At 48.3% G+C, this 23,414-nt stretch overlaps 1 protein-coding gene across 2 annotated transcripts in view; it reads left to right on the top strand.

The window, feature by feature from the left end:
• Window positions 1–23,414, top strand: part of LOC143025604 (uncharacterized) — a 459,091-nt gene that overhangs the window by 48,617 nt on the left and 387,060 nt on the right. For both annotated transcript variants that reach the window (XM_076185542.1, XM_076185543.1), the window contains exon 2: window positions 16,941–17,200. In XM_076185542.1, the coding sequence (XP_076041657.1) occupies window positions 16,970–17,200 (231 nt within the window). In that variant the 5' untranslated portion in view covers window positions 16,941–16,969. The remainder of the gene's footprint in view (window positions 1–16,940; window positions 17,201–23,414) is intronic.

Below are 23,414 nucleotides of genomic sequence, written 5' to 3'. Positions count from 1 at the left end.
CGCCTTTTGGTTTGTGGTGGACTTCGGGACTGGTCAGGTGCTGCACAGTTGGACGGAGCACCTCATGGGTCCCCATGAACCTCCTCCTCCGCCTTTATGAATATACTTGTTTTATGTCTACGTATTGTTTACTTGGTTCTTGGTAGTGGTATCATAGTATGGTACAAACGGGGAATGGTGGTGGTGGTGGGGAAGAGTGTGTGCTGTTGCAGATTGCATCAGGGAAGGGTAACAAGGAGGATGTATACAAGGGTGGTTTAGCTTTATCCCGTATTTGGTTATCTGCAGATATCACGTGCCCCTAATCGCCTCGGGTCTAAGGGGAGGAGGCGTCACCCAACAGTCGAGATCGTCTGGGCGTTAACCAGGACAAAATTATAAAGTAGGTCGCCTGGTACTTAAAACACCTGTACATCGTAACAGCTTCCCAGGTGAATAGAATTGACCGGTTGTAACCCAGGACACCACCAAACATTGAAACTGTACTAAAACCATATAGGACTAGTTAGATTCGAACTGACCTATATGTCACCACCAAAAAGAATAGCACCTCCTTATGCCATGTAGTAAGCGCTGAAACGATTAGACAACTTTATGGATGGGGATGACAGGTGGTGATGGATACGGAGCTGCCTAGTGTAGGCCTTATGGTCTTTTGCAGTCTCCTTTATTCTTATGTTCTTATCACAGTAACAGTCCTTAAACCGTTGCCGGTTGCTTAGGTGCCGTGGATTTCCTACAAGAGACCTGGGGCAACGGATTGCCTGACCCGAGGTTCCCCACGTGGTAGTTGACGTCGGTACGGGGTTCGCATCTGTGAGGGAACCGGTTCGAACTCCAATGTTCGGTGGCAGTAATCGTGTTTTGTCTTAAAATCCTGAACTTGGACCCAAGTCAGTGTGGACTCCAGTTCGGGATTTGGCGCATGGCAGTTGGCCTAAAGTGTCCATACTGAGGACAGGTAGTCCTAGGTGTACCTGTAATAGGTTCCAGCGAGAGTGGTACAAGGTGGCGGGAGCCAGACTTGATTCAGGTGCCTCAAGGGAGAGGTAATTGTAGGGTGGCGAGGAAAGTGGGATCCGAGATCGGGGGATGCCTCTATAGCGGGGCCCATAGGACACCTTTTATAGGATATAAGATGCCCGGAGAAATAGCTGTAGTCAGGGTTAATAAGTGAATACCTAATACCTTAGAGGGTTTAATGGAACGAGTGTAAGCTAAGAATGAAGTATCTTAGTGCAGTATGGTGTGTGTGTGTGTGTATGTATAAGTGTAAGAGAGAGAGGGGGAGGATAAAACCACAGTTGCATTCAGCAGAAGGGATTTGAAAGACATATTTTTGCAAGAGTGTCTTCAATCTTGCCACTATGAGGTAGATATGGTTCAGTTCAGGTGAATAATAGAATAGGTAGTTTCCTTGTGCACTCTTCAATTCTTCGACCGCATGGGCAGAAGCTCGTTTATTTTTATTATTTTATTTTTTATTTTTTTGTTTGGCCACAGCAGAAATCTTGACTAACGGTGGCAGTGTCCTGGAAGGCATAATGTCGGGAGAAATAAATGGTGTTACAGGACCTTTGGGTTTACATCTCGAATAGTTCTGTGTATACTTTTTTCAACGCAGGGGCAGGTTGGCCCAAAGAAAACGATAGGACGGTTAAAAAGGACACTGTAGGGCGGGAAAAAAAAAAAGACGTGCCTCTACGAAATGGCCAAAGAGGACGAGAGCAGTTTTTGCTAGTGTATTGTTTACGTGTCTGGTAGAGGGCCTTCGGGCGAGGTTGTCGGCCGACCCGGGCCCTCCCCTCCCCCTCCACCCCTCCCTCTCCCTCCGCATCGGCTCCGGAGTGGAGACCTTGCCAGGATAACCAGTTCTCTCTCGTCCTCCCTGCCCTTGGATTCCCAGGTCTCCTCAGATCCTGTAGGGATGGGCAGCACATGCTGGTCTCCGCTATGAGGCTATAGCGTTCAAGGAACGCTCGAGAGGTTTTTGTTCTTGTTTCTATCTCTGTGAGGAGGGGGTGTTATCTTGGCTGAATAGAATCTTTGGTTTCGTTAATGAAATATTCTTAAATGTTGGGAAGGGGTGGTGGGCAGAGCTTACTCCAGGTTGGACATACCTTAAGTGTCCTGCTTCCTCTCGATTTCGTGGTGGATTTCCCGAGCAGGTGCTGTGCTTGTGCTTTCGTTATTTCTTTTTCCAGCCTCAGAATGATTGAAATGTGTAGAAATATCCTTGAAAAACTATATTTGACAAGAGAAAAACGTATTGTAGATACGAAGGACCGTCCACATCAAACCATGGTGTTATTGGTCAGAGCTCCTCACCTTTTCAATGTGCTAATGCGACATCCTGTAAAACACACACACACACACACACACACACACACACACACACACACACACACACACACACACACACACACAGAGTCGCTCGTAAATTCAGTGAAGCCTTGATTTGTGGGGAAGGTTAGGTTAAAATGTCACATTGGAAGTAGATTCATTTTTGAGTGTTTCAGTTCGTAATTTAATAGTTTGTGCAAGAATGACCTGCTTTTCTGTTAGTCTGTAAATTTATGTACCCGATGGTGTACGTGCATCAATAATCCCAAGGTTTCGGGGTTAAAAAAAAAAAAAAAAAAAAAAAAAAAAAAAAAAAAAAATATATATATATATATATATATATATATATATATATATATATATCTATATATATATATATATATATATATATATTATTGTGTGTGTGTGTAAATATGGTGTATTCCAACCCCTTCCCAATTAACTCGAGTCTTCTTCCCTCCCCACCTTCCTTCCCCCCCTCCTCTACCTTCCTTCCCTCCCTCCTCTACCTTCCTTCCCTCCCTCCTCTACCTTCCTTCCCTCCCTCCTCTACCTTCCTTCCCTCCCTCCTCTACCTTCCTTCCCTCCCTCCTCTACCTTCCTTCCCCCCTCCTCCTTCCTTCCTTCCTCCCGCCTCCTCTTCCTTCCTTCCTCCCTCCTCCTCTTCCTTCCTTTCCTCCCGCCTCCTCTTCCTTCCTTTCCTCCCGCCTCCTCTTCCTTCCTTCCTACCGCCTCCTCTTCCTTCCTTCCTCCCGCCTCCTCTTCCTTCCTTCCTCCCGCCTCCTCTTCCTTCCTACCTCCCGCCTCCTCTTCCTTCCTTCCCCCTCCTCCTCTTCTCCCTTCCTTCCCTCCCCCTCTTCCTCTCCCTTCCTTCCCCCCTCCTCCTCTTCCTTCCCTCTCCTCCTCTTCCTTCCTCCTCTTCCTTCCTTCCCCCTCCTCCTCTTCCTCCCTCTCCTCCTCCCCACCACCTCTACCCCACCTCTTCCCCCCCTACCCCTCCTCCTTTCCCCCCCTCTTCCCCCCTACCCCTCCTCCTTTCCCCCCTTCCCCCTCCTCCACGTCGCATCTTTTCCTCACGTTCGGTTTGTTTAGGTGCCGTTGACCCAGCCTGGGAAAAGCTCCTCGGCTCCGTTGTGGAGCCGCGGAAGTCTCGAACACCAGATACGGGGCAACACGAACACAGGTGATGCTTCGTTAGTGATTACTAAGAAGTGTCTACAGGTGTACGTCTTCGTGTATGAATGAACGAGTGTCGCCAGTGTTCAGTACGTGTTCAGGTCAAGTTTCAGTCAATGCGTCCCCTGCCTTGGTCCTCTTACCTCTTCCTCTTACCTCTTGTCCACCTTTTCCTCGCGTATCCTCCTACACTTTCTTTCCTCACCCCACACTTTACTCACCCCACACTTTCCTCACCCCACACTTTCCTCCCTCCACACTTTCCTCCCCCACCACACTTTCCTCCCCCACCACACTTTCCTCCCCCACCACACTTTCCTCCCCCACCACACTTTCCTCCCCCACCACACTTTCCTCCCCCACACTCTTCCCCTCACCCACACACTCTTCCCCTCACCCACACACTCTTCCCCTCACCCACACACTCTTCCCCTCACCCACACACACTTCCCCGCCCCCACACACTTTCCACACCCACACACACTTCCCCTCACCCCCACACACTCTTCCCCTCACCCACACACTCTTCCCCTCACCCACACACTCTTCCCCTCACCCACACACTCTTCCCCTCACCCACACACTCTTCCCCTCACCCACACACTCTTCCCCTCACCCACACACTCTTCCCCTCACCCACACACTCTTCCCCTCACCCACACACACTTTCCCTCACCCACACACTCTTCCCCTCACCCCCACACACTTTCCTCACCCACACACACTTCCCCTCACCCACACACACTCTCCCTCACCCACACACACACTCCCTCACCCACACACACTCTCCCTCACCCACACACACTCTCCCTCACCCACACACTTTCCTCACCCACACACACTTTCCTCACCCACACACACTTTCCTCACCCACACACACTTTCCTCACCCACACACACTTTCCTCACCCACACACACTTTCCTCACCCACACACACTTTCCTCACCCACACACACTTCCCCTCACCCACACACACTCTTTCCCTCTCCCTCCCACTCTTTCCCTCTCCCTCCCACTCTTTCCCTCTCCCTCCCACTCTTTCCCTCTCCCACCCACTCTTTCCCTCTCCCACCCACTCTTTCCCTCTCCCACCCACTCTCCCTCACCCACACACACTCTCCCTCACCCACACACTCTCTCCCTCACCCACACACTCTCTCCCTCACCCACACACTCTCTCCCTCACCCACACACTCTCTCCCTCACCCACACACACTCTCCCTCACCCACACACTCTCCCTCACCCCCACACTCTTTCCCTCCCTCTTAACCGGACTCCCCCTCTCTGACCATATCAGACACACAACTATGCTTATCTTTTATTTTCTTCACAGCAGTTTTTGGGGCCACTATTCTATCGCCTCCATCGCTGCGATATGGTGTGGACAGAAGCGGCGGTTTTCCGACGAAATGCCAAATAAAATCTCTCCCCTCTCCCCCTCTCCCCTTGGCCCTATCTCCCCTCTTTGCCGGCTTCCCCTTCCCCGTCCCCCCACCCCCATCCTACTTCGTCTGTACTGTTCATCTTCGTCAGTCCCCCCTCTTGCCCCCCCTCCTCCCCCTCAGTCCACCAACCTCCTTCCCCCCCTCCCCAACACACACATACAACGCACCTTCCTTCCACTTCTCCCCCTCTTCCAGACCTCGTCAGCGTATCGTGCTTTCCAGTATGATCATCCAGTTGTCGCGGTCAGTGGGAATCCTCTTCGGTGCTGAGATCGTTGGCGGTATCCCATCCGTTGAGGACGTGCATCCGAAGAGGCCTCGAGAGTTCGAATCCTCTTGGGCACAATTATCCTCTTTCCCTTACTCTCTCCCTCACTCACTCACTCCCGCCTTTCTCTCTCTCTCTCTCTCTCTCTCTCCTCTCTCTCTCTCTCTCCTCTCTCTCTCTCTCTCTCTCTCTCTCTCTCTCTCTCTCTCCTCTTTCTCTCTCTCCCCTCTTCCTTCTTTCATCTTCTGTTGCCCCTTTGGGCAATTGCCTTCCCATGCACCGGCAGGGTAAATCCCCCAAATCTAGAATTAGATGGTGTTAAGGAAATTCAATCTATCCTGATTCAAGGAGTAGAGGTCGGTTGTGGGTAGGTGCAGTCACAGATAAGGAATTCGTTAGCGTTTGCTGGCCTCTCCTGTGTTCCCCACAAGTGAATAGAATTGTCTGGTATTTCGTCTCTTCGTACACTTTTGTTCTTGTGAAATTGCCACCGAAATTGAGTAATAAAATGTTCCGTTTAGTTACTTCAAGTGTAGGAAAAGGGAATTGTATAATTAGTCGTTACCTCTTGTGTAGGAAAGATTGAGGGGCTCTGGTCCGTAGGGGCTCCTCAATTGTTGCATTAGACTTGGTTAAAAAGAAAAATGCAGAGGTGACGAACATGAGTCAGGGAGGACTTCCCGTCAATCGAATAAAATCGCATGGAAGGATCTAGAAATTCAATCCCTCGACCCATTTGACAATCAAATCAAACCAGCCATCCTGAGTCCACTACTGAACAAAGGCCTCCTTCATATCATTCCATGATTCACACGACCGCTCCATCCTCTGCCACGTCACTCCTGCAAACTTCTCGATCTCGTCTCTCCACAATGTTGGCATCTTAATTCAAACAAGAAAGTCTTCGTCCTGAATAGAATCTGGAAATGCAGATCATTACCCGCGTTCCAGCAACAATAGAAATGCAGGTGGCTGGAAGCGGGAGTTCATATGGTCGACCGGGAGGAGTTGGCGCCGCGTCGTCCTTTGTAACACGTTTGCATATTAGACTCCGGAGCCCGCAAATCCGGTTGGGCCATGGGGACGCCTCCTGGGCGTTGATTTGTGTAATTGTGGCGTGCGTGCGTGCTTGCGTGCATTTGAGTTTGTGTGCGTGCATGGGTCAGTGTTGACTGGACCTGTGAAACTTTCCAAGTACTATGCATTGAACACGGCGAAGTTCTGTAGAAGTTTTGTGTTGGCGCACTGAACTAGTAGAGCCTGGTGGGCGGGCTAGATTCAAGCAGGTTCAGTGGTGGTGGTGGTGGTGGAGGAGGAGGAGGAGGTGGTGGTGGAGTGGCGGTGGTGGAGGGGGAGGCTGTGGCTTATTGAGACAAATGGTTGTGCAGAAACAAAGTGAAATGTACCGGGGAAAAGTCCGAGACTTGGGGGGGGGGGGTGTGTGGGGGCGTGATGGACGAAGACCTGCGAGGTGTTTGTGCTCGAGGGGCTCAGTTCGATTCTTTGCCTTCGGACAATTCCTGCATGAACTATATTAAAAGATTAGGACTGATGTCTCAACCAAAAACACTTAGCGCTTTGGGAGAGTGGTGGTAACGTCTACATTTGACGGACCATCCTTTGGTGACACGGGTTCGAATCTTGAATTCTCTGGCTTTGAACGTAACTTATAGTGAACGGGCTGGACGAGGAACGTCACCCCGCATTGCACACCAGCAGTGCGACGAGGAGATTGGTCCCAGAGTTTCCTTTCCTTTGGAAGCAACAAGGACTTGCCATGGATTAGATTGTGATGTAACGTGCGAGGTGGCAGTTTTCGGAAGTGGCCAGGGGAGGGGTTGTGGCAATTTGGTAGTCCGAGTTTTACCCGGAATAAGCAAACAAGATGGTGTACGGGAAGGACACGAGTTCTGGAATTCGGTTTAAGCATGGAAACTATTACATACGATGTTCTTGCGCACAATCCAATAGTGCTCAAAGCATAGAACTACAGACTCCTGTATCAATAAATTCGATACTTAATTGCGCTGAATGATCTGCAGACTCCGGCAATCGGCCTTACGCCGTGAAGTTCATAGATTCGTTCATTCGTACATAAAGCTAGAACGCATTTGTGTGTTACACAGCTCAGGTGAAGTCTGCGTTAATTTAGTGTTACGCCAGCGTGTCTACGCCTGATTAGGGTTGAAGAGGACGGGATGGGTCGGGTGAAGGCATGAAAGACGGCCGGGGTCGGTATGTGCTGTGTAGGGGCGAGTTCATGGGATCCGGAGGAGATTGGGGGATGGGGGAGGGGGGGAAGGGTGTTGGAGAGGTGGTTGGGATGGAGGTAAAGGAGGGTGTGGGGGGAGGGAGTGGAGAGATTAAGGTCCATTTCTCGGTTGTTCTGCACTCATGCTGTCTCGCCTCCCCCCCCTCTCTCTCTCTCTCTCTCTCTCTCTCTCTCTCTCTCTCTCTCTCTCTCTCTCTCTCTCTCTCTCTCTCTCTCTCTCTCAGGCTAAGGAGGTAGCTTCCCAGCAGAAGTAGCCTTGCATTATTTTTGTTTATAATTTATTTGTTCATTTATTTTCAGACCATTCAGTTCTTTCTTGATCTTGTTCCGGTTCAATTTATCGTTCGTTCAAATCTCTTCCTTCTCACGAACTTTCGTTATCAGGCTCTTGTTCTTTGTTTCTTCGGCTGGCTGGCTGACTAGCTCTCTCTCTCTCTCCCCCTCTCCCCCTCTCTCTCTCTCTCTCTCTCTCTCTCTCTCTCTCTCTCTCTCTCTCTCTCTCTCTCTTTTTCTGTCTCTCTCCCTCTCTTTCTCTGTCTCTCTCTCTCTCTCTCTTTCTCTGTCTCTCTCTGTCTCTGTCTCTCTCTCTCTCTGTCTCTCTCTCTCTCTCTCTCTCTCTCTCTCTCTCTCTCTCTCTCTCTCTCTCTCTCTCTCTCTCTCTCATGCCAGTTTCTTCTAGTTCTTTTCCTATTTCAATAGTTTCATGTTCTCGCAGTTTAAAACCATATTTTACCCACATTGAATCTGTGTGTGTGTGTGTGTGTGTGTGTTTACTAAAATTGATGAAACGTGTTCTGCGGGCTCGAAACTGCTCACTGGAATTGGAAACTCCAGATTTTCGTGAGATGTTTGAGCCCCTCGTCACCCTCGTCACGTGAGGTCCGTTCAAGCGGCAGCCGGTCTCGATGTCCGTTCTTAGGGTTCAAGTAAGAGTATAACACAAGAATGAAGGAGACTGCAAGAGACCATAAGGTCTACACTAGACAGTTCCATGCCCATTACCACCTGTCATCCCCGTCCATAAAGTTGTCTAACCGTTTCTTAAAACGACCGATAATTTCAGCGCTCACTACATGGTTACTAAGTCTATTCCATTCGTTGCCCACCCTATCAGTAAACCAATTCTTGCCTACTTCCTTCTTAAATCTAAATTTGTCTAATTTAAATCCATTGCTGCGAGTCCAGCCGTGTTGTCGTAATATAATGACCTTGTTTGCATCACCCATGTTAAAGCCTTTGATCCACTTGAACACCCCTATTAGATCACCCCGCATTCTGCGTCTTTATAGAAAGTGCAAGCTAAGGTGCCTAAGCTTCTCGTAAGGTAAATTTCAGAGCCCCCATCTAGAATTTGGGGGCCGGGGGGAGTCTGTAAACGGAAAATTTTGGAGTGTAGGTGACTGCTTCGCCTACAACTAAGCGTCACATGGTGTAAACCAAATGTCACGATTGTCTTGTTTATATAAACAATCCCAATCTATCAGCCGTGAGGTCAATACTACATTACCCCCCAAAATAATAATAATAAAAAAAAAAACTGTAAGATGGATGTCCGAAAAGGTGGACATTGACGAATGTTTAATCGAATGTGAGGTCGTTGCTCCTTGGACCACGGTGATGTACAAAAGGTGTACAGCGAGTGTACACCTGTGACGGCCGTGAGTCATATCGGTGACCTTGAGAGAGTCTACTCCGAGTTTCCAACAATGGAGAATCTTGTCTTTGGTGCATACATGTGTATGAATGTGATCGTGTGTACAGATGTATACATGTGTATAAATGTAATTGTGTATAGAAGCATACACGCGTGAATGTAATCGTGTATAGATGTATACATGTGTATAGATGGATACACGTGTGAATGTGTGTATAGATGCATAGACGTGTGATTGTGTGTATAGGTGCATACACGTATGAATGTGTATAGATGCATACACGTGTAAATGTGGGTATAGATGCATACACGTGTGAATGTGTGAAATAGATGCATAGACGTGTGAATGTGTGTATAGATGCATAGACGTGTGAATGTGTGTATAGATGCATAGACGTGTGAATGTGTGTATAGATGCATAGACGTGTGAATGTGTGTATAGATGCATAGACGTGTGAATGTGTGTAGAGATGCATAGACGTGTGAATGTGTGTAGAGATGCATACACGTGTGAACGTGTGTATTGATGCATACACGTGTGAATGTGTAGCTCGTGTACGTACATATGTGCACATGCATGCGTACATGTACGTGTTCTCTGCGACACCTATTGGGTATACTGGGACACCGGGTGAGCTTATAATGATCGAAATCAACAGAAATTGGAAATCTGACTTCAGATGCTATTTAGGGGAAGCATATAGATTGGAGGTCTGTGACAAAATGTATGACAGATATTAGGGTTTTGAAGTCTATTATTTTTATTATTTTTTTTTTTCCGTGCAGCGTCCGGACTAGAGGAATATAATCAATATTTACTTTTTTTTTTCTCCTTCGACAAATGAATGGAATAGTTTGGCAATGTCCATAATAAAAGGACGCGTTGTCAGAGGGCAGGGGAGTTGAGATAATCGTCAGCACTTTTTGCAGCTATTTGCGAAATTGACGCAAATTGTACTTTGATCGTGATTGCATGAAATATTTAGTATTTTAATCAAATACCGTAAAACGTACATCGCCTGTTTTTTACCCGTAGTTATGCGTTGTGGGTGTGTGTGGGGGGGGGAGTGTTTCGGCAAATATTACTCCGGAAATTGACGGTCGACAGTAAATCTCTGCGCAAGTTGTTGGACCAATGTAAACGAAACTCGAGTTCGCTATTGTACATTGAGGTGGACCACGACGTCCGTGCTTTGGATCTGACTCTTGTTTTGTGGTTTCGGTAACCCTTGTCGAGGACGGCGTTGGCCTCGGGGGAGTAGCTCCTCGAGGACGGACCCGGCCTCTAAATGCGCTGCCTGTTCCCTCGTCGAGGACGACAGGTGGGGTGACCGCTGAACCGCAGAAAACTTTGGACAGTTTGTCTGTGTGTACCTGTGTTCTCTCTCCTCTCTTGTCTCTCTCGTCTCTCTAGTCTCTCGTCACGTCTCTCGTCTCTCGTCACGTCTCTCGTCTCGTCTCTTTTTCTCTCGTCTCGTCTGTCTCTCGTCTGTCTCTTTCGTCTCGTCTGTCTCTCGTCTCGTCTGTCTCTCGTCTCGTCTGTCTCCCGTCTCGCCTGTCTCTCTCTCGTCTCGCCTGTCTCTCTCTCGTCTCGCCTGTCTCTCTCGTCTCGCCTGTCTCTCTCTCGTCTCGCCTGTCTCTCGTCTCGCCTGTCTCTCTCTCGTCTCGCCTCTCTCTCGTCTCGCCTGTCTCTCTCTCGTCTCGCCTGTCTCTCTCTCGTCTCGCCTGTCTCTTTTGTCTCGCCTGTCTCTCGTCTCGCCTGTCTCTCTTGTCTCGTCTCTCATGTCTCGTCTGTCTCTCGTCTCGTCTCTCTCTGAAATATAATGTATTTATGCGTCTGTTAATACAATAGCGATTTTCGTAATAACGAACGTAGGGTGATAGGAAATTAAATCTGTTTTGGGGAGGGCAGGCAGGCCGGGCTGGGATTGTAATTGATGTTGAGGGTTGGTTACTGACGGACACACACACACACACACACTCACTCACTCACTCACTCACTCATTCACTCACTCACTCACTCACTCACTCGGCTCGTAACGTGGCGGTCGGACTGTGACGCATCCGACCCCAACACAATGGCCACGCGGACTCAGCAGAGGAACGGGAAGAGGGAGGGAGGGAAGAAGGGATGAATGGGTGAGGAAGGAGGGAGGGAGGGAAGAATGGGTGAGGAGAGGGAAGAATGGGTAAGGAGGGAGGGAAGAGTGGGTGAGGAGGGAGGGAAGAGTGGGTGAGGAGGGAGGGAAGAATGGGCGAAGAGGGAGGGAGGAAGGGGAGAATGGGTGAGGAGGGAGGGAGGGAAGGGGAGAATGGGTGAGGAGGGAGGGAGTGAAGGGAAGAATGGGCGAGGAGGGAAGAAGGGAAGAATTGGTGAGGAGGGAGGAAGGGAAGAATTGGTGAAGAGAGAGGGAGGGAGGAAGGGAAGAATTGGTGAGGAGGGAGGGAGGGAGGAAGGGAAGAATGGGTGAAGAGAGAGGGAGGGAGGGTGATTGAAGTCATCGAGCGAGGGAGGAAGAGGTGAAGAGGACAAAGATAGGTGGAGGACTACAAAGAAAACGTTGCGTTGCACAAGGTAAACAAGGACGTCCCCCGACCGATGGGAGTCTCCGTGAGAAGAAAAGGAGAGAACATGTACGTTGATCCCGAACATTCGTTAAGGACGTCACTACCGTGGGCTGTCCTGGCAAAAAGGGCATGGGTGGCGGCTCCGGCCGAGGGTAACTTCCATCAGGCGTCAGTTTTGTGGGTATTTGGAATCTCTCACACCCTCCCTCTCTCACTTCCTCTCACTCCCTTCTCGTTCTTCCTTCCTCTCACTCTCCCTCAATTACTTCCTCTCTTCCTTCTCACTTCCTTCTCACTTCCTTCTCACTTCCCTCCCTCCCACTCACTCAATTACTCACTCCCACTCACTCACTCACTCCCACTCACTCACTCCCACTCACTCACTCACTCCCTCCTCACTCACTCCCACTCACTCCCTTCCATTCACACTCCTTCCCTTCCTACCACTCCCTCTTTCAACATCACGTCTACTCTAGGTTCGGGTTCACGGAGAACATATTGAAGAGCATCATATCTTTGGGTATAGTCGTAAGTCAAGTGGCAGTGTAGGTGTTGGGTATATTATTTATGGTGTCTGATTCTATGCATCTGTTTACCGAGGGCCACTTTCCCCCTTATAAGGGGGGTAGCCTGTTAAGGCGACCAGCCACTCCCACTCTGTATTAAGAATATTAACCCTAGACTTGTTCCCGTCGCCAGACGAGTCTCTCGACGCCAACCAGAATAAAGACTATTGGCGCCAGCGTTGGCGTATGTCGGAATGGGAGTTATGGTGGGTAGAGGGAAGACCAGGAGGTAGGGCTGCGCGCGCTCGCGCGACCGACCGCCCGTGTGAAGGGGGTGGAGCGGAGCGAGTGCGGTCGTGGAGCCAAGAGGACTGCAATGGGTGGGAAGGTCGCAGAGGGCAATGACACAAGGCTGGAAACCTCTGTGTCTTTGTTTATTCGTTGGCGTCATTATTTTATCTTGATTTTTATTTTTCCCAGTTTTATATCTATTTCTATTCCTTTACGGATTTGTGTATTTATATATATTTTTTTCTTCTCATTTTCATTTATTTACTTTCTCCTTTGATCTCTGCGCTACATTGTTCGGTTTGTTTGCGCGTCCTTTTGAAGTCTTTGATGTCACGTGGTTTTAATTTGCGACGTCGGTGTTGTGAATGGGATTGATGCCACATCGGGGACTGATCTGACGTGGTAGACTTAAAACCTTAACCAGAATAAAGTCTACAAAGGAACCAAACAACCCACGGAAGCTGAATAAAATCGCATGGCGGCAGGTCGCCGGGTTGTTGGTGTACTTTTTATAAGGGGGGGGGCACGTAGCTAATTAGTCTGAGTTAGTTAAACAAGAACTCTTCAGTCGTACAGAAGAGATTAAACCTTTAGCTTCCGAGTGTTTACTTTTCGGTACGGTCGGGGCGAGTTTGGTACCGATAGGGCTAGGAGATAGAAGAAGGTGCATCTTTGTATTATTATTATTTTATTTATTTATTTATTTTTACTTTCTCTCCCTCTCTTTCCCTTTCTCCTTTTGTCGGGTCTTTACTTTTTGTGTGTGTGTGTGTGTGTGTGTAACTTTTCTCTCCCATTTTCTCTCTCCTCTCTCCCTCCCCTCTCCCCTCCCCTCTCTCTCTACCCTCTCTCCCCTCTCTCTCTACCCTCTCTCCCCTCTCTCTACCCTCTCTCCCCTCTCTCTCCATCCCCTCTCCCTTTTTTCTCTCCCTCTCTCCAACCCCCTCCCCAATTCTGAAGAAAGTAGCTGAATGACAGATTGAATATACAATTGTAACGTTAATTTAAAGGTTAAATACAGGTTGATCCAGTAACACTGAACTGAATTAAATGTTAGCCAGAATAAAATAATCCTGGAAGGCACCTGGAAGACCTAATGGAACTGTGCGACCCGAATTAGGCAATTGTATTGTTTGTCTATTATGATTCGGTAAAATTCAGAAATTCCCAATATTCGGATGGGAACACGAAAAATCTTTCTGGTATGCGGAATTCTATACATTCCGAACATTGTTCCTAATATCTAAGTGGAAGTGTGGGTGGTGGGGAGGTGGGGGGAGGCGGGTTGTGCAGTGGGAGATGTTTAGGAGTGTGGAGTAGGTCGTTGGTTTGTTGAGAGAAGACGGGACGAAGATGACAATAAAATTAAGAGCAATTCTTTCTAGGTTTGACGTCACGAAATGAACAGCAATTTCGAAGAATGTTGTAATCTTAGATTTATTTGGAAGTTGATTCACCTCACGCTGATTAGATAGTCTTCGAAACCTCTGTAACGCTATCTTGTTTGCTGACCTAACTTTATCGTTCTCTTTCTTGTGACCTCGCAGAAGTCGCTGGCGATAGTAGTCAGATGGCTAGTCTTGGTAATGACCTCACAACATTTTTCATCTTGGTGTGGTTTCCTTTATCTGCCATGTCGTGTGCGCGTGCACACACACACACACACACACACACACGACTCGTGACGCAGTGGTAATGTTCGCGGCCGCCACTACGGTTGTCCGGGTTCCAATCCCGCCCAGGGCTGAAGTAATTTCAGTATTGCTGCGCTGCGAGTCGTTACTCCAACTCTCGTGGGCGGGGAGTTGGGTGTGTGCGTGTAAGGTCACATTACCCATAGATCGGGCGTACGAGCTCTGAGCTCTCCTCCGGGAGGGAAATAGCTGTCGATCACGAGGCCAGCACGTGATCCAAAGGTAAACACACACATACACACACGCGCGCGCACACACACTCCCACTCCCACCTATCTCTCTCTTCGTAGCTTTGAATACCCGTAACTTTCGTTCATTAGGACATTTCTCATTAGCCTTTGTATTCTCCCTTGACATCCAAAGGACGGGCAATTGGCGTCGTAGATAGTAAACGAATCCTCGCCTCGATGAGGACACTCAGGCTGTACCGCGAAACGAAATTTACGAGGGAGGGAGAGGATGCAGTGTGGGCAGGTGGTCCCGTGTTTACCCGGCCGGTGTCAAACTAAAGTTGCACTGCAAGCGGGCAAGCAAGCAAGCAAGCAAGCAAGCAAGCAAGCACAGGCACGAACGGGGGGTTGTCGACTCGGCTTGGGGTTTGGTGAAGCGTAGGGGGTTGCTCTTTGTTGCTCTCTTTAGCTCTTCTTTCCTCCCTCCCTCGTTAGCTATTCTTCCTTCTAGCCGTCCCCCTCCGTCTCTTTCTTTTTCTCTCTTTCTCTCTCTCTCTCTCCCCTCTCTCCCCTCTCTCCCCTCTCTCCTCTTCCTCACTCCCCTCTTCCTCTCTCCCCTCTTCCTCTCTCCCCTATCTCTTCCTCTCTCCCCTATCTCTCCCCTCTTCCTCTCTATCCTCTCTCTCTCTCTCTCTCTCTCTCTCTCTCTCTCCTCTCTCTCTCGTTTCTGCCCAGTCGGCCTGCTGTCGTTTTTCAAGAAGCGTGCGTGCGTTTCGCTACTGGCAGTGTTTGTATCAGATTCAAGTTGTGTGGCCGGAAAGGGTGATCAGTTGCATATCGGAGGTTATTTGTCTCATCCTCCTCGATTCCTCTGTCTTGTATGGCGTATTTACTGGTTAATTAATTGTGATCCAGTCGGGGTTTTCTGTGAATACGATTAAATGGACCAGTCGCGAAATAATAATCTTTGGATTGGAGATCAGATCTCCGATTGAATGGATCCTCCTCCTTCTCCCTCCTCCTCCTCTTCCTCCTCTTCCTCCTCTTCCTCCTCGTCGCACCTCCTCCTCCTCGTCGCACCTCCTCCTCCTCGTCGCACCTCCTCCTCCTCCTCCTCCTCTTCCTCGTCGCACTCCCCCCTCCTCATTGGAATCCCACATCTTGGCCCTCCCCCCCCTTGTGTACCACTTGACACCTCTGAGCATCTATATTGTCTCCCAAGGATAGAAACGCTGGTTGTCGATGAATATATACCCTTCCTCCTCTTCCTCCTCGTCGCACCTCCTCCTCCTCTTCCTCCTCGTCGCACTTCCCCCCTCCTCTTCCTCCTCGTCGCACTTCCCCCCTCCTCCTCGTCGTCGCACCTCCCCACCTCTTCTTCCTCCTAGTCGCACCTCCTCTTCCTCTTCCTCCTCATCCCCCTCGTCGCACCTCCTTATCCTCCTCATCCTCCTCATCCTCCTCTTCCTCTTCCTCGTCGTACCACCCCCTTCTGTTACTCATCCTCCTCGAACTCATCATCATCCCCTCCTCGCACACCCTCCCCCTCCCTACCCCTCCTCCCCCTCTTCCCCCTCTCCTCGCGCCTCCTCCTCCTGTACCCTACCCCGTCCTGACTCTCCTTCTGCTCCTCCACCATCATTCCTTTCTTCATCGTGTCATGCATTTGCTTCTCGAGTTGCGTGCACTTGCTTGCCATTGCCTGGCGCTGTGTGCAATTGATTTGATGCGTTCGCCAACTTAGTTGCTGGCGCTGTCGTCAAATCGTCCGATTAATTTTGAATATTTAAATCCAATTGTTAAACAAGTTACCTGGAGACCCGCGACCCTTGTGGTATTCGGCACCAGTCCTGAATTGTTTATTTACTCGTTTATTAATATAATATAATATATATATATATATATATATATATATATATATATATATATATATATATATATATATGTGTGTGTGTGTACAACACTGAATGGGTCCCAGTGATTATAGATACATTTTTATCAACCACAATGCACTTTAATTCTAAGCCATCTAGGCGCATGCAGAAATTGAAACGTGGTACGCCCGAGGACTCGAACCTCATGCGGCGAGAACGTTACCAGTGCCGAGTGACTAGACCAATACACCATCAAGAGAGAGAAGTTTCAATTTCTGCATGCGCCTAGATGGCTTAGAATTAAAGTGCATTGTGGTTGTATTTTTTTTTTTCTTTAGGTATTATTTTTTATTTATTTATTTATTTATTTATTTATTTTTGTAGGGGATGGTATAAGAATACCTTAAGTGATCTGAAACAATTTATTCCACTTATTTTTACGCAAGGGTCCCTGGTCCGTTACTCGAACGAGAAACGTATCAACGTAGCCGGAAGAATTACCGGTATCATGTAGGGAACAGTTTAGTTTAGGTTAAAATTGTTGGCATGTCTTCGGCTGACATGAACCGTCAGGGGCCAAAATCAAGCTTCAGTTTTTTATTTTTTTTTTTTTTTTTTTTTTTTTCCTTTGACTTTGACTGTCAAATATTTAATGTCTTGTTCTCTTTCTCCTTTCAGTCTGAAACGTCCTCCAATTCACCGACACAATGGGAATCAGGCACTCAAAGAAGAGCGTTGACATCGCCAGCTCCCCCAAGAAGAATGGGGCAGAGCCAGAGATGAAGGTGAAGGAGATCAAGGAGGACGATGTCGTTCAGAGTGAGGCTGTCGAGGGCGAGAACCAGCCCGAAGGAAAGACCGAGACCATCGAGGAAGTGGCAGAGAAAGGAGACAAAGCACCCAACGGCGCGGCCAGCATAGAACACACACAGATACAGGTGAGTACCCGATTAGGAAGGCCACGTTGCTTAGAGGAATCAAGCCCCCCCCCCCTTTTTTTTGGGGGGGGGCGTAACACGCCAGAATTCGAAACGAGGGGAGCTTAAAAACGGGAGGGGGAGGCACCCCTACGAAAAATTGAAGTTCAAATTCCGCGGGCCACGGAATGAAGCCGAGCATCGCGGTGTATTAATCGACTAACCCTACCTCGTTCCAAGGAAACAATTTCATATCTCCCACTTATTACCAAGTAAGTATTATTCACATGTTAAAGAAAAGAAAAAAGACGTCTGTTTAGTGTGTCGTGATTCAATTCCAACAGCATGGAAAAAAGTGGTGGACGCCTAGCAGTCACTGAGATTATTATTATTATTATTTTTTTTTTTTTTTTAGGAGGCCAAAGTATCTACATGGGGGGGGGGTAAAACTGGTCATTGTATCTGTTAACATACCTAATTATGTTTTTCAACAAAATGACCGGAGAAATTATGCAAAAATAGTTGGCTTTATTTCCCTGTCAGTCGTAATTAGTTATGTAACCAAACACAACGGCCAGTTTTACCCCAGTGTGGCTACATTTGCCTCGTATTACGGTATTATTTTTATGAAATTTTTACCTTCGGCCTAACCAAATAACTGATTTATCCTAACATAAAGTTAACTATCGGATATTTCTAGTTTAGCGTACCTTGGTGCATTCTGCTATTAGGCTTTCAGAACTAGCTAGATACTCTCCCAATCCTGAAATTGTAATTGGGAGGGTTAATTTGGCCGAAAGAAATCCCGACTTCGTCCAGAAGATGAACGAAAAGGTTCCCCGTCGTATTGTAGGAGCCTAACTAAACTAGTTTGTGTAGTTTTCTAGCACCTTCGTGTTTTCGTACCCAAAGGAATAAGATAGAAATGGTTTCGTTCTTTGGGTGGTTTTGATTCGGTCGCGAGGAAATGGAGATGGCACTAGGCACTCTCTGGCACTCGTGTGGCACCTTCGGCCCCGATTGAATATTCATAGGCGAGGTCAGGCGAGGAAGAAGGATTAGTGGGTGGTATTAGATCTCTCCCAGATTAAAGGAAGTAGCGCCGAATCCAAATATCACGGCGTAGATTTCCATGTTTAAACCATTTAGCCCCCCAGGGATTCTCGACCGTATGTACCCCGTTCTTATGTATTGCTGTTCAATAGCATCGTAGAAACCCCATCACTAGTGAATAGAATTCTAGTGTATTCATTAAGTATTACTAGTTTTCGATTTGTGGTTCTATATTGGTGAACCACTATGGCCCACAAGGAATCTTTGAATCATAGGTTGAACCACTATGGTCCACAAGGAATCTTTGAATCATAGGTTGAGAACCACGGATTTAGCCTGACTTGTCCCGTGATGAAGAGTCGACGGACACTTGGGTGGAAAAGTTAATGTTGCAAAGGGTGAAGTTTATCATGAAAATGAGGTGGAATGTGGAAGTGTCTTGCAACTGGGTATTGGCCACTCGCTTTCATGACCTCCCGGGTATAGAAATGTCGCTGCTATACCCATTTCAAAGTATACATTTGGGGTAGAAATATAGATTTTATTTGCTAGTGGTGCCTGATCCCCCCCCCCCCCCCAAAAAAAAAGTGAAGGTTGGGATAGGAATTAAAATGTATGAAAACGTGATAATTTCTTCGGTAATTAAGTGGACCACAGTACCAATACCCACAAGGGCGATTGGTAATTAATCTTTACTTATCCTGGCTGACTGAGCACTTGGGGCAAAGGTGAGTGTTGCAATAGCGGCTACTTGGCACCTGAAAATGTTTTGGGGGCGGAGTCAATTCGTTGCAGAAGACCCGCTGCCTTCCCGTAACCGGCATCGTTGTCACCGCCACCACTTTTCTTCATTTTCTTCTTTTTCTTCACTTTCTCCTCCTCCCTCGCCTCCTCTCGTTTCCTCCCATTCAGGTGCAGTTGTCCCCATGGGATTTCCCCTCAAAATAGCTTCTTCCCCGTGATGTGCACTCTCGCTGTTCAACAGAACCTCCTCCTCTTCCTCCTCTTCCTCCTCTTCCTCCTCTTCCTCCTCTTCCTCCTCTTCCTCCTCCTCCTCCTCCTCCTTCTCCTCCTCCTCCTCTTCCTTCTCCTCCTCCTCCTCCTCCTCCTTGGTCTCTCGAGGCCTTGATGTGTGCCTGTCTCGCTTGTTCCTCCTGCCAGGCAGCCATCTTCTCTAGTCGCTATCTTGGTGCTTGCTCTCCTCAGTGCAGTGCAACTCTCCCCCCCCCCCACGGATGGGCGTGGATGGGCGGCACGGGAGGAGAGGGTGTCCGGCCCAATTCTGTCTCCATCTTTCTCTTTCTATATTTCTATTTCTTTTTCTATCTCTCTCTCTCTCTCTCTCTCTCTCTCTCTCTCTCTCTCGTTTCAAGTATGCTCGAGTGACTTGACCTCGATAAAATGGCTTGTATATGTCTTGGCCTCTTGGCAGCCTTCTACTTTTTTTTTTTTTTGCGCGTGCGTGCGTGTGATTTACTCTAATTCTTCCTATTGTTCTTCAATCATTTAGTATGCCGCGTTGGTAAATGGTACACATATTGGTATGCAAGGATGCCGATGCTAATCCGCGTGTGTACATTGAAATATGAAGTTTACATGAGCGATTGGCAAGATCTCTGCATGGTCCTCCCGGTCGTCTAACAAGGACGTGAAATTGCGTGTTCGACTTTGGTACGAAGTTACTAATTATTTACACTAACGCATATTGCATACCCTGAGAGCAGGCGCAGGGATCGCCCAAATCCTGGATCACGTATAAGTCTTGCCAGCTGTACTTAACAGCAGTATGGATCACTTGTGTATTCCGATGGCTCCCAGAGTATTTCATTCAGGCTATGGGGAAGCGCGCACACACAAACACACACACACACACACACACACACACACACACACACACACACACACACACACACACACAGAGCATTGCCCATACATCGGTCGTATGAGCTCTGAGCTCTTTTCCGGTATGGAAAGGCTGTCGACCACGAGTCCAACACGTGCACTCACACAAACACACACACACACACACACACACACACACACACACACACACACACACACACACACACACAGAGAGAGAGAGAGAGAGAGAGAGAGAGAGAGAGAGAGAGAGAGAGACCTCCAGTCATCGTGTTTGAAAGGAACTCGACGCGTCGGAACGTCTTGCGTTCTTCCGAACAAAAGGATGAAGAGTTTTTTGAGACTTCGGTCCTCTTCAGGTCTTGGCCGGGGATTGTACTCGATAGGCGATAGGCGGTGTCTTGAGAGGAAGGAGAGAGGGGAGAGGAGAGGGGGAGGGAGGAGTGTATTGGGATTTCTAGACGAGAACTAGTATTTCTACCCATGGGGAGCTATATTGCTCAGAATAGGTGAATAGTTTGGTGAATGATGTTTGAGGACATTTGAAGAAGAGGAATGGTGGAGGGTTGATGGTCGGCGTTCTTTTCGGTGGATGAAAGGGGGAGTGGGGGTGTGGAGGAGGACGTGAGGGGGGGGGGAGAGGCAAGGAGTAGGTCATCGATATGTCTGAGGATCTTTTTTTTTTCAGAAGTGGTTATGTAAAAGCAGAGGGAGGGAGGGAGGGGGTAAGGTGTGAAAGTGAGCATACGCCAGGATACGCTTAATTGCGGCTGAAACTGTCATCCTGTCCCAACGTGTTTCTCTTTCCCCCTCTCTCCCCTCTCCCCCCTCTCCCCCCTCTCTCAGGTGGTGATGGATACGGAGCTGCCTAGTGTAGGCCTTATGGTGTCTTGCAGTCTCCTCCATTCTTATGTTCTTATGTATGTTCTCTCTTTCTCTCTCTCTCTCTTTCTCTCTCTCTCTTTCTCTCTCTCTCCTCTCTCTCCCTCCTCTCTCCTCTCTCTCCCTCTCTCCTCTCTCTCCCTCCTTGTTAAACCATGGAATTCTGGACCGAATGAACTAGCCAAGCACTGGCCAGTACTAAACCTAACGTGCAATCCAGGAGTAAATGGTTTGAAATGAAATCGATATAAATTGGAATTTGGGAAACCGTTTCTGCCTGTTGTGCATTTATTGACAGGTGACAGCAGAGTCCTGTGAGGCACTTGGCTCAATTGAACCGCAACAATGGTTTGCGCTATTGAAGCTATTGCAGTGCCGAATGGCACTCGTTCAGTAGTTTGGCACCATTTGTAGATCTTTTAGACTTCAAACAATAGAAATTGTCGCCATAATTTCCTAAACCTAAGAGTTGAATCAACAAAGTAAAGAATAGAATGTTAAGCGGTGGCACTTTACAAAGGCGGAGCATGCAGACAGGAGACCTATTGGTCCATAACTAGATCGGATGCGGAAAAAATTATAAAGCAAATAAACAAAATATGATAAAATAAATGCATAGGTATAGTTAAATAATAAACAGGTGAATAGTAAATAATAAATTGGCATTAATAATAAATGAGAATCAAGCAAATAATAATAAAGACAAATGATAAAACAAATTACAGTTGACAGGTACGAAAATGATGCCTAAATGTACGGTTTATTTTCTTGAATTGCGCCGTACGATGGTTTTGGCCTAAGGATTAAGATACTGATAAAGCTTTTTGTCTAAGCGAGTTTCGGCATTGTGGCAAAAAAAAAATAATAATAATAATAATAATCACCAGAAACCGTAGTACAAACGACAGTGATGATGAACTCCATGCGGATGGTGACATTTTTATTTATTTATTTATTTTTATTTATTTTTTGTCCTTCCTCTTCTTCCTCTTGTTCTTGTCCTCCTAGTCCTTCTTCCTCTTCTCCTTTTTCTTGTTTTTATTGTCCTTGTCATTATTTTCATCTTTCTCCCCCTTCCCCTCACGAGAATATTTAATATTTCGCTGGCGGATGGACCATGGTCACTCGGAACGGGGTATCGAAAGAGATTCATCTCAAGACGGGAATCCGCTCGCCCACGGGATAAAAATCGACTGACGCGTCCCATACAACGCCTCGCAGTATTGGCGTTAAAAGAAAAACGTGAAGACGAGGGAATGTAGCGGACGTCGGGCGTGGGGGGAATGGTACAGGGAGGAGACTTTCATTGTTCATCGGCTGTGACGACGGAAGGGTTGTCGTTATCTATCAGCTTTAAATCGACCACCCTCTTCGTATTTACTGCACAGTTCGAGTGGAACTGCACCAGAGTCCCCCCCCTTCTCCCCCCTTCCCCCCTCCCCTTCCCCTTCCCTCGAATCCCCTCGTCTTTCTCTCCCCTTCTGACTCGACTCCACCCCCACCTGCCCCCCACTACCCAAATTTCGCCGCCTCTAGCTCCATCCCCAACCCCCGTCCTCCCGCCCTTCCTTTCTCTGCCTCCCTCCTCCCTCCTCCTCCTCCCTCCTTCTTCCTCCTCCTGCCTCCTCCTTCCTCCTCCTGCCTCCTCCCTCCTCCTCCTCCCTCCTCCTCCTCCCTCCTCCTCCTCCCTCCTCCTCCTCCCTCCTCCTCCTGCCTTCCCCTTTCCATCTCTTCCGTTCTCCGTGACGCGCACTTTCCCGTATTTCCCACTCTGTACTTACTACTTACCCCCTTCCCCTTCCCCCTCCTCCCCCTTCCTCTTCTTCCCCCTCCTCCCTCTTTCCCCTTTCCACTCTCCTCGCTCCCTCTTGTCGATCGCCTTGTATCCCGTCCCTCCCCACCCCCAAGTTCTCTTTTTTTTTTTCTTACTCGTTACACACACACACACACACACACACACACACACACACACACACACACACACACACACACATTGTTCTAAGCTTCCCCCCCCCCCGTGTCTTGTTCTTGGTCCCCAAATTTAAATTCCCGTGCTCTGTGGGTCTTCCCCCCCCCCCACTATAACTGTTTTAGGTCGCCTCCCCTTCTCACAAACCATCCCAATGGTCTGTGGCACCTCCCACCACTCGCATGTTCCAGGTCCCCCCCCCCCGGGCCCCCTCTTAATTCCCATTCCTGTACACCCACCCCTAGATTCCTGCCCGGGCCCCCAAATTCCCATTCCAAGTCCCACGTTCTAGGATCCCCTCAGTCGTACCTTATTCTTGGCTTCCATATTCCCATTTCCGCATTTTCTTGGGACTCCAAAATTCCCATTCCCATTCCCATTCTGGGTATTCCCGTTTCTACCTAATTCATTTTCTCCGGCGCTTGTTAGCATTCCCGGCACCGGGCCTTGGCACCCGGGTGCCAGACCGTC

This window comes from Oratosquilla oratoria, chromosome 5, assembly GCF_046742065.1.
Source record: "Oratosquilla oratoria isolate Oo_2021 chromosome 5, ASM4674206v1, whole genome shotgun sequence".
Classification (NCBI taxonomy): Eukaryota; Metazoa; Arthropoda; class Malacostraca; order Stomatopoda; family Squillidae; genus Oratosquilla; species Oratosquilla oratoria.
Note: the sequence above shows the minus strand (reverse complement) of the source record. Positions and strands in the feature narration are given on the sequence as shown.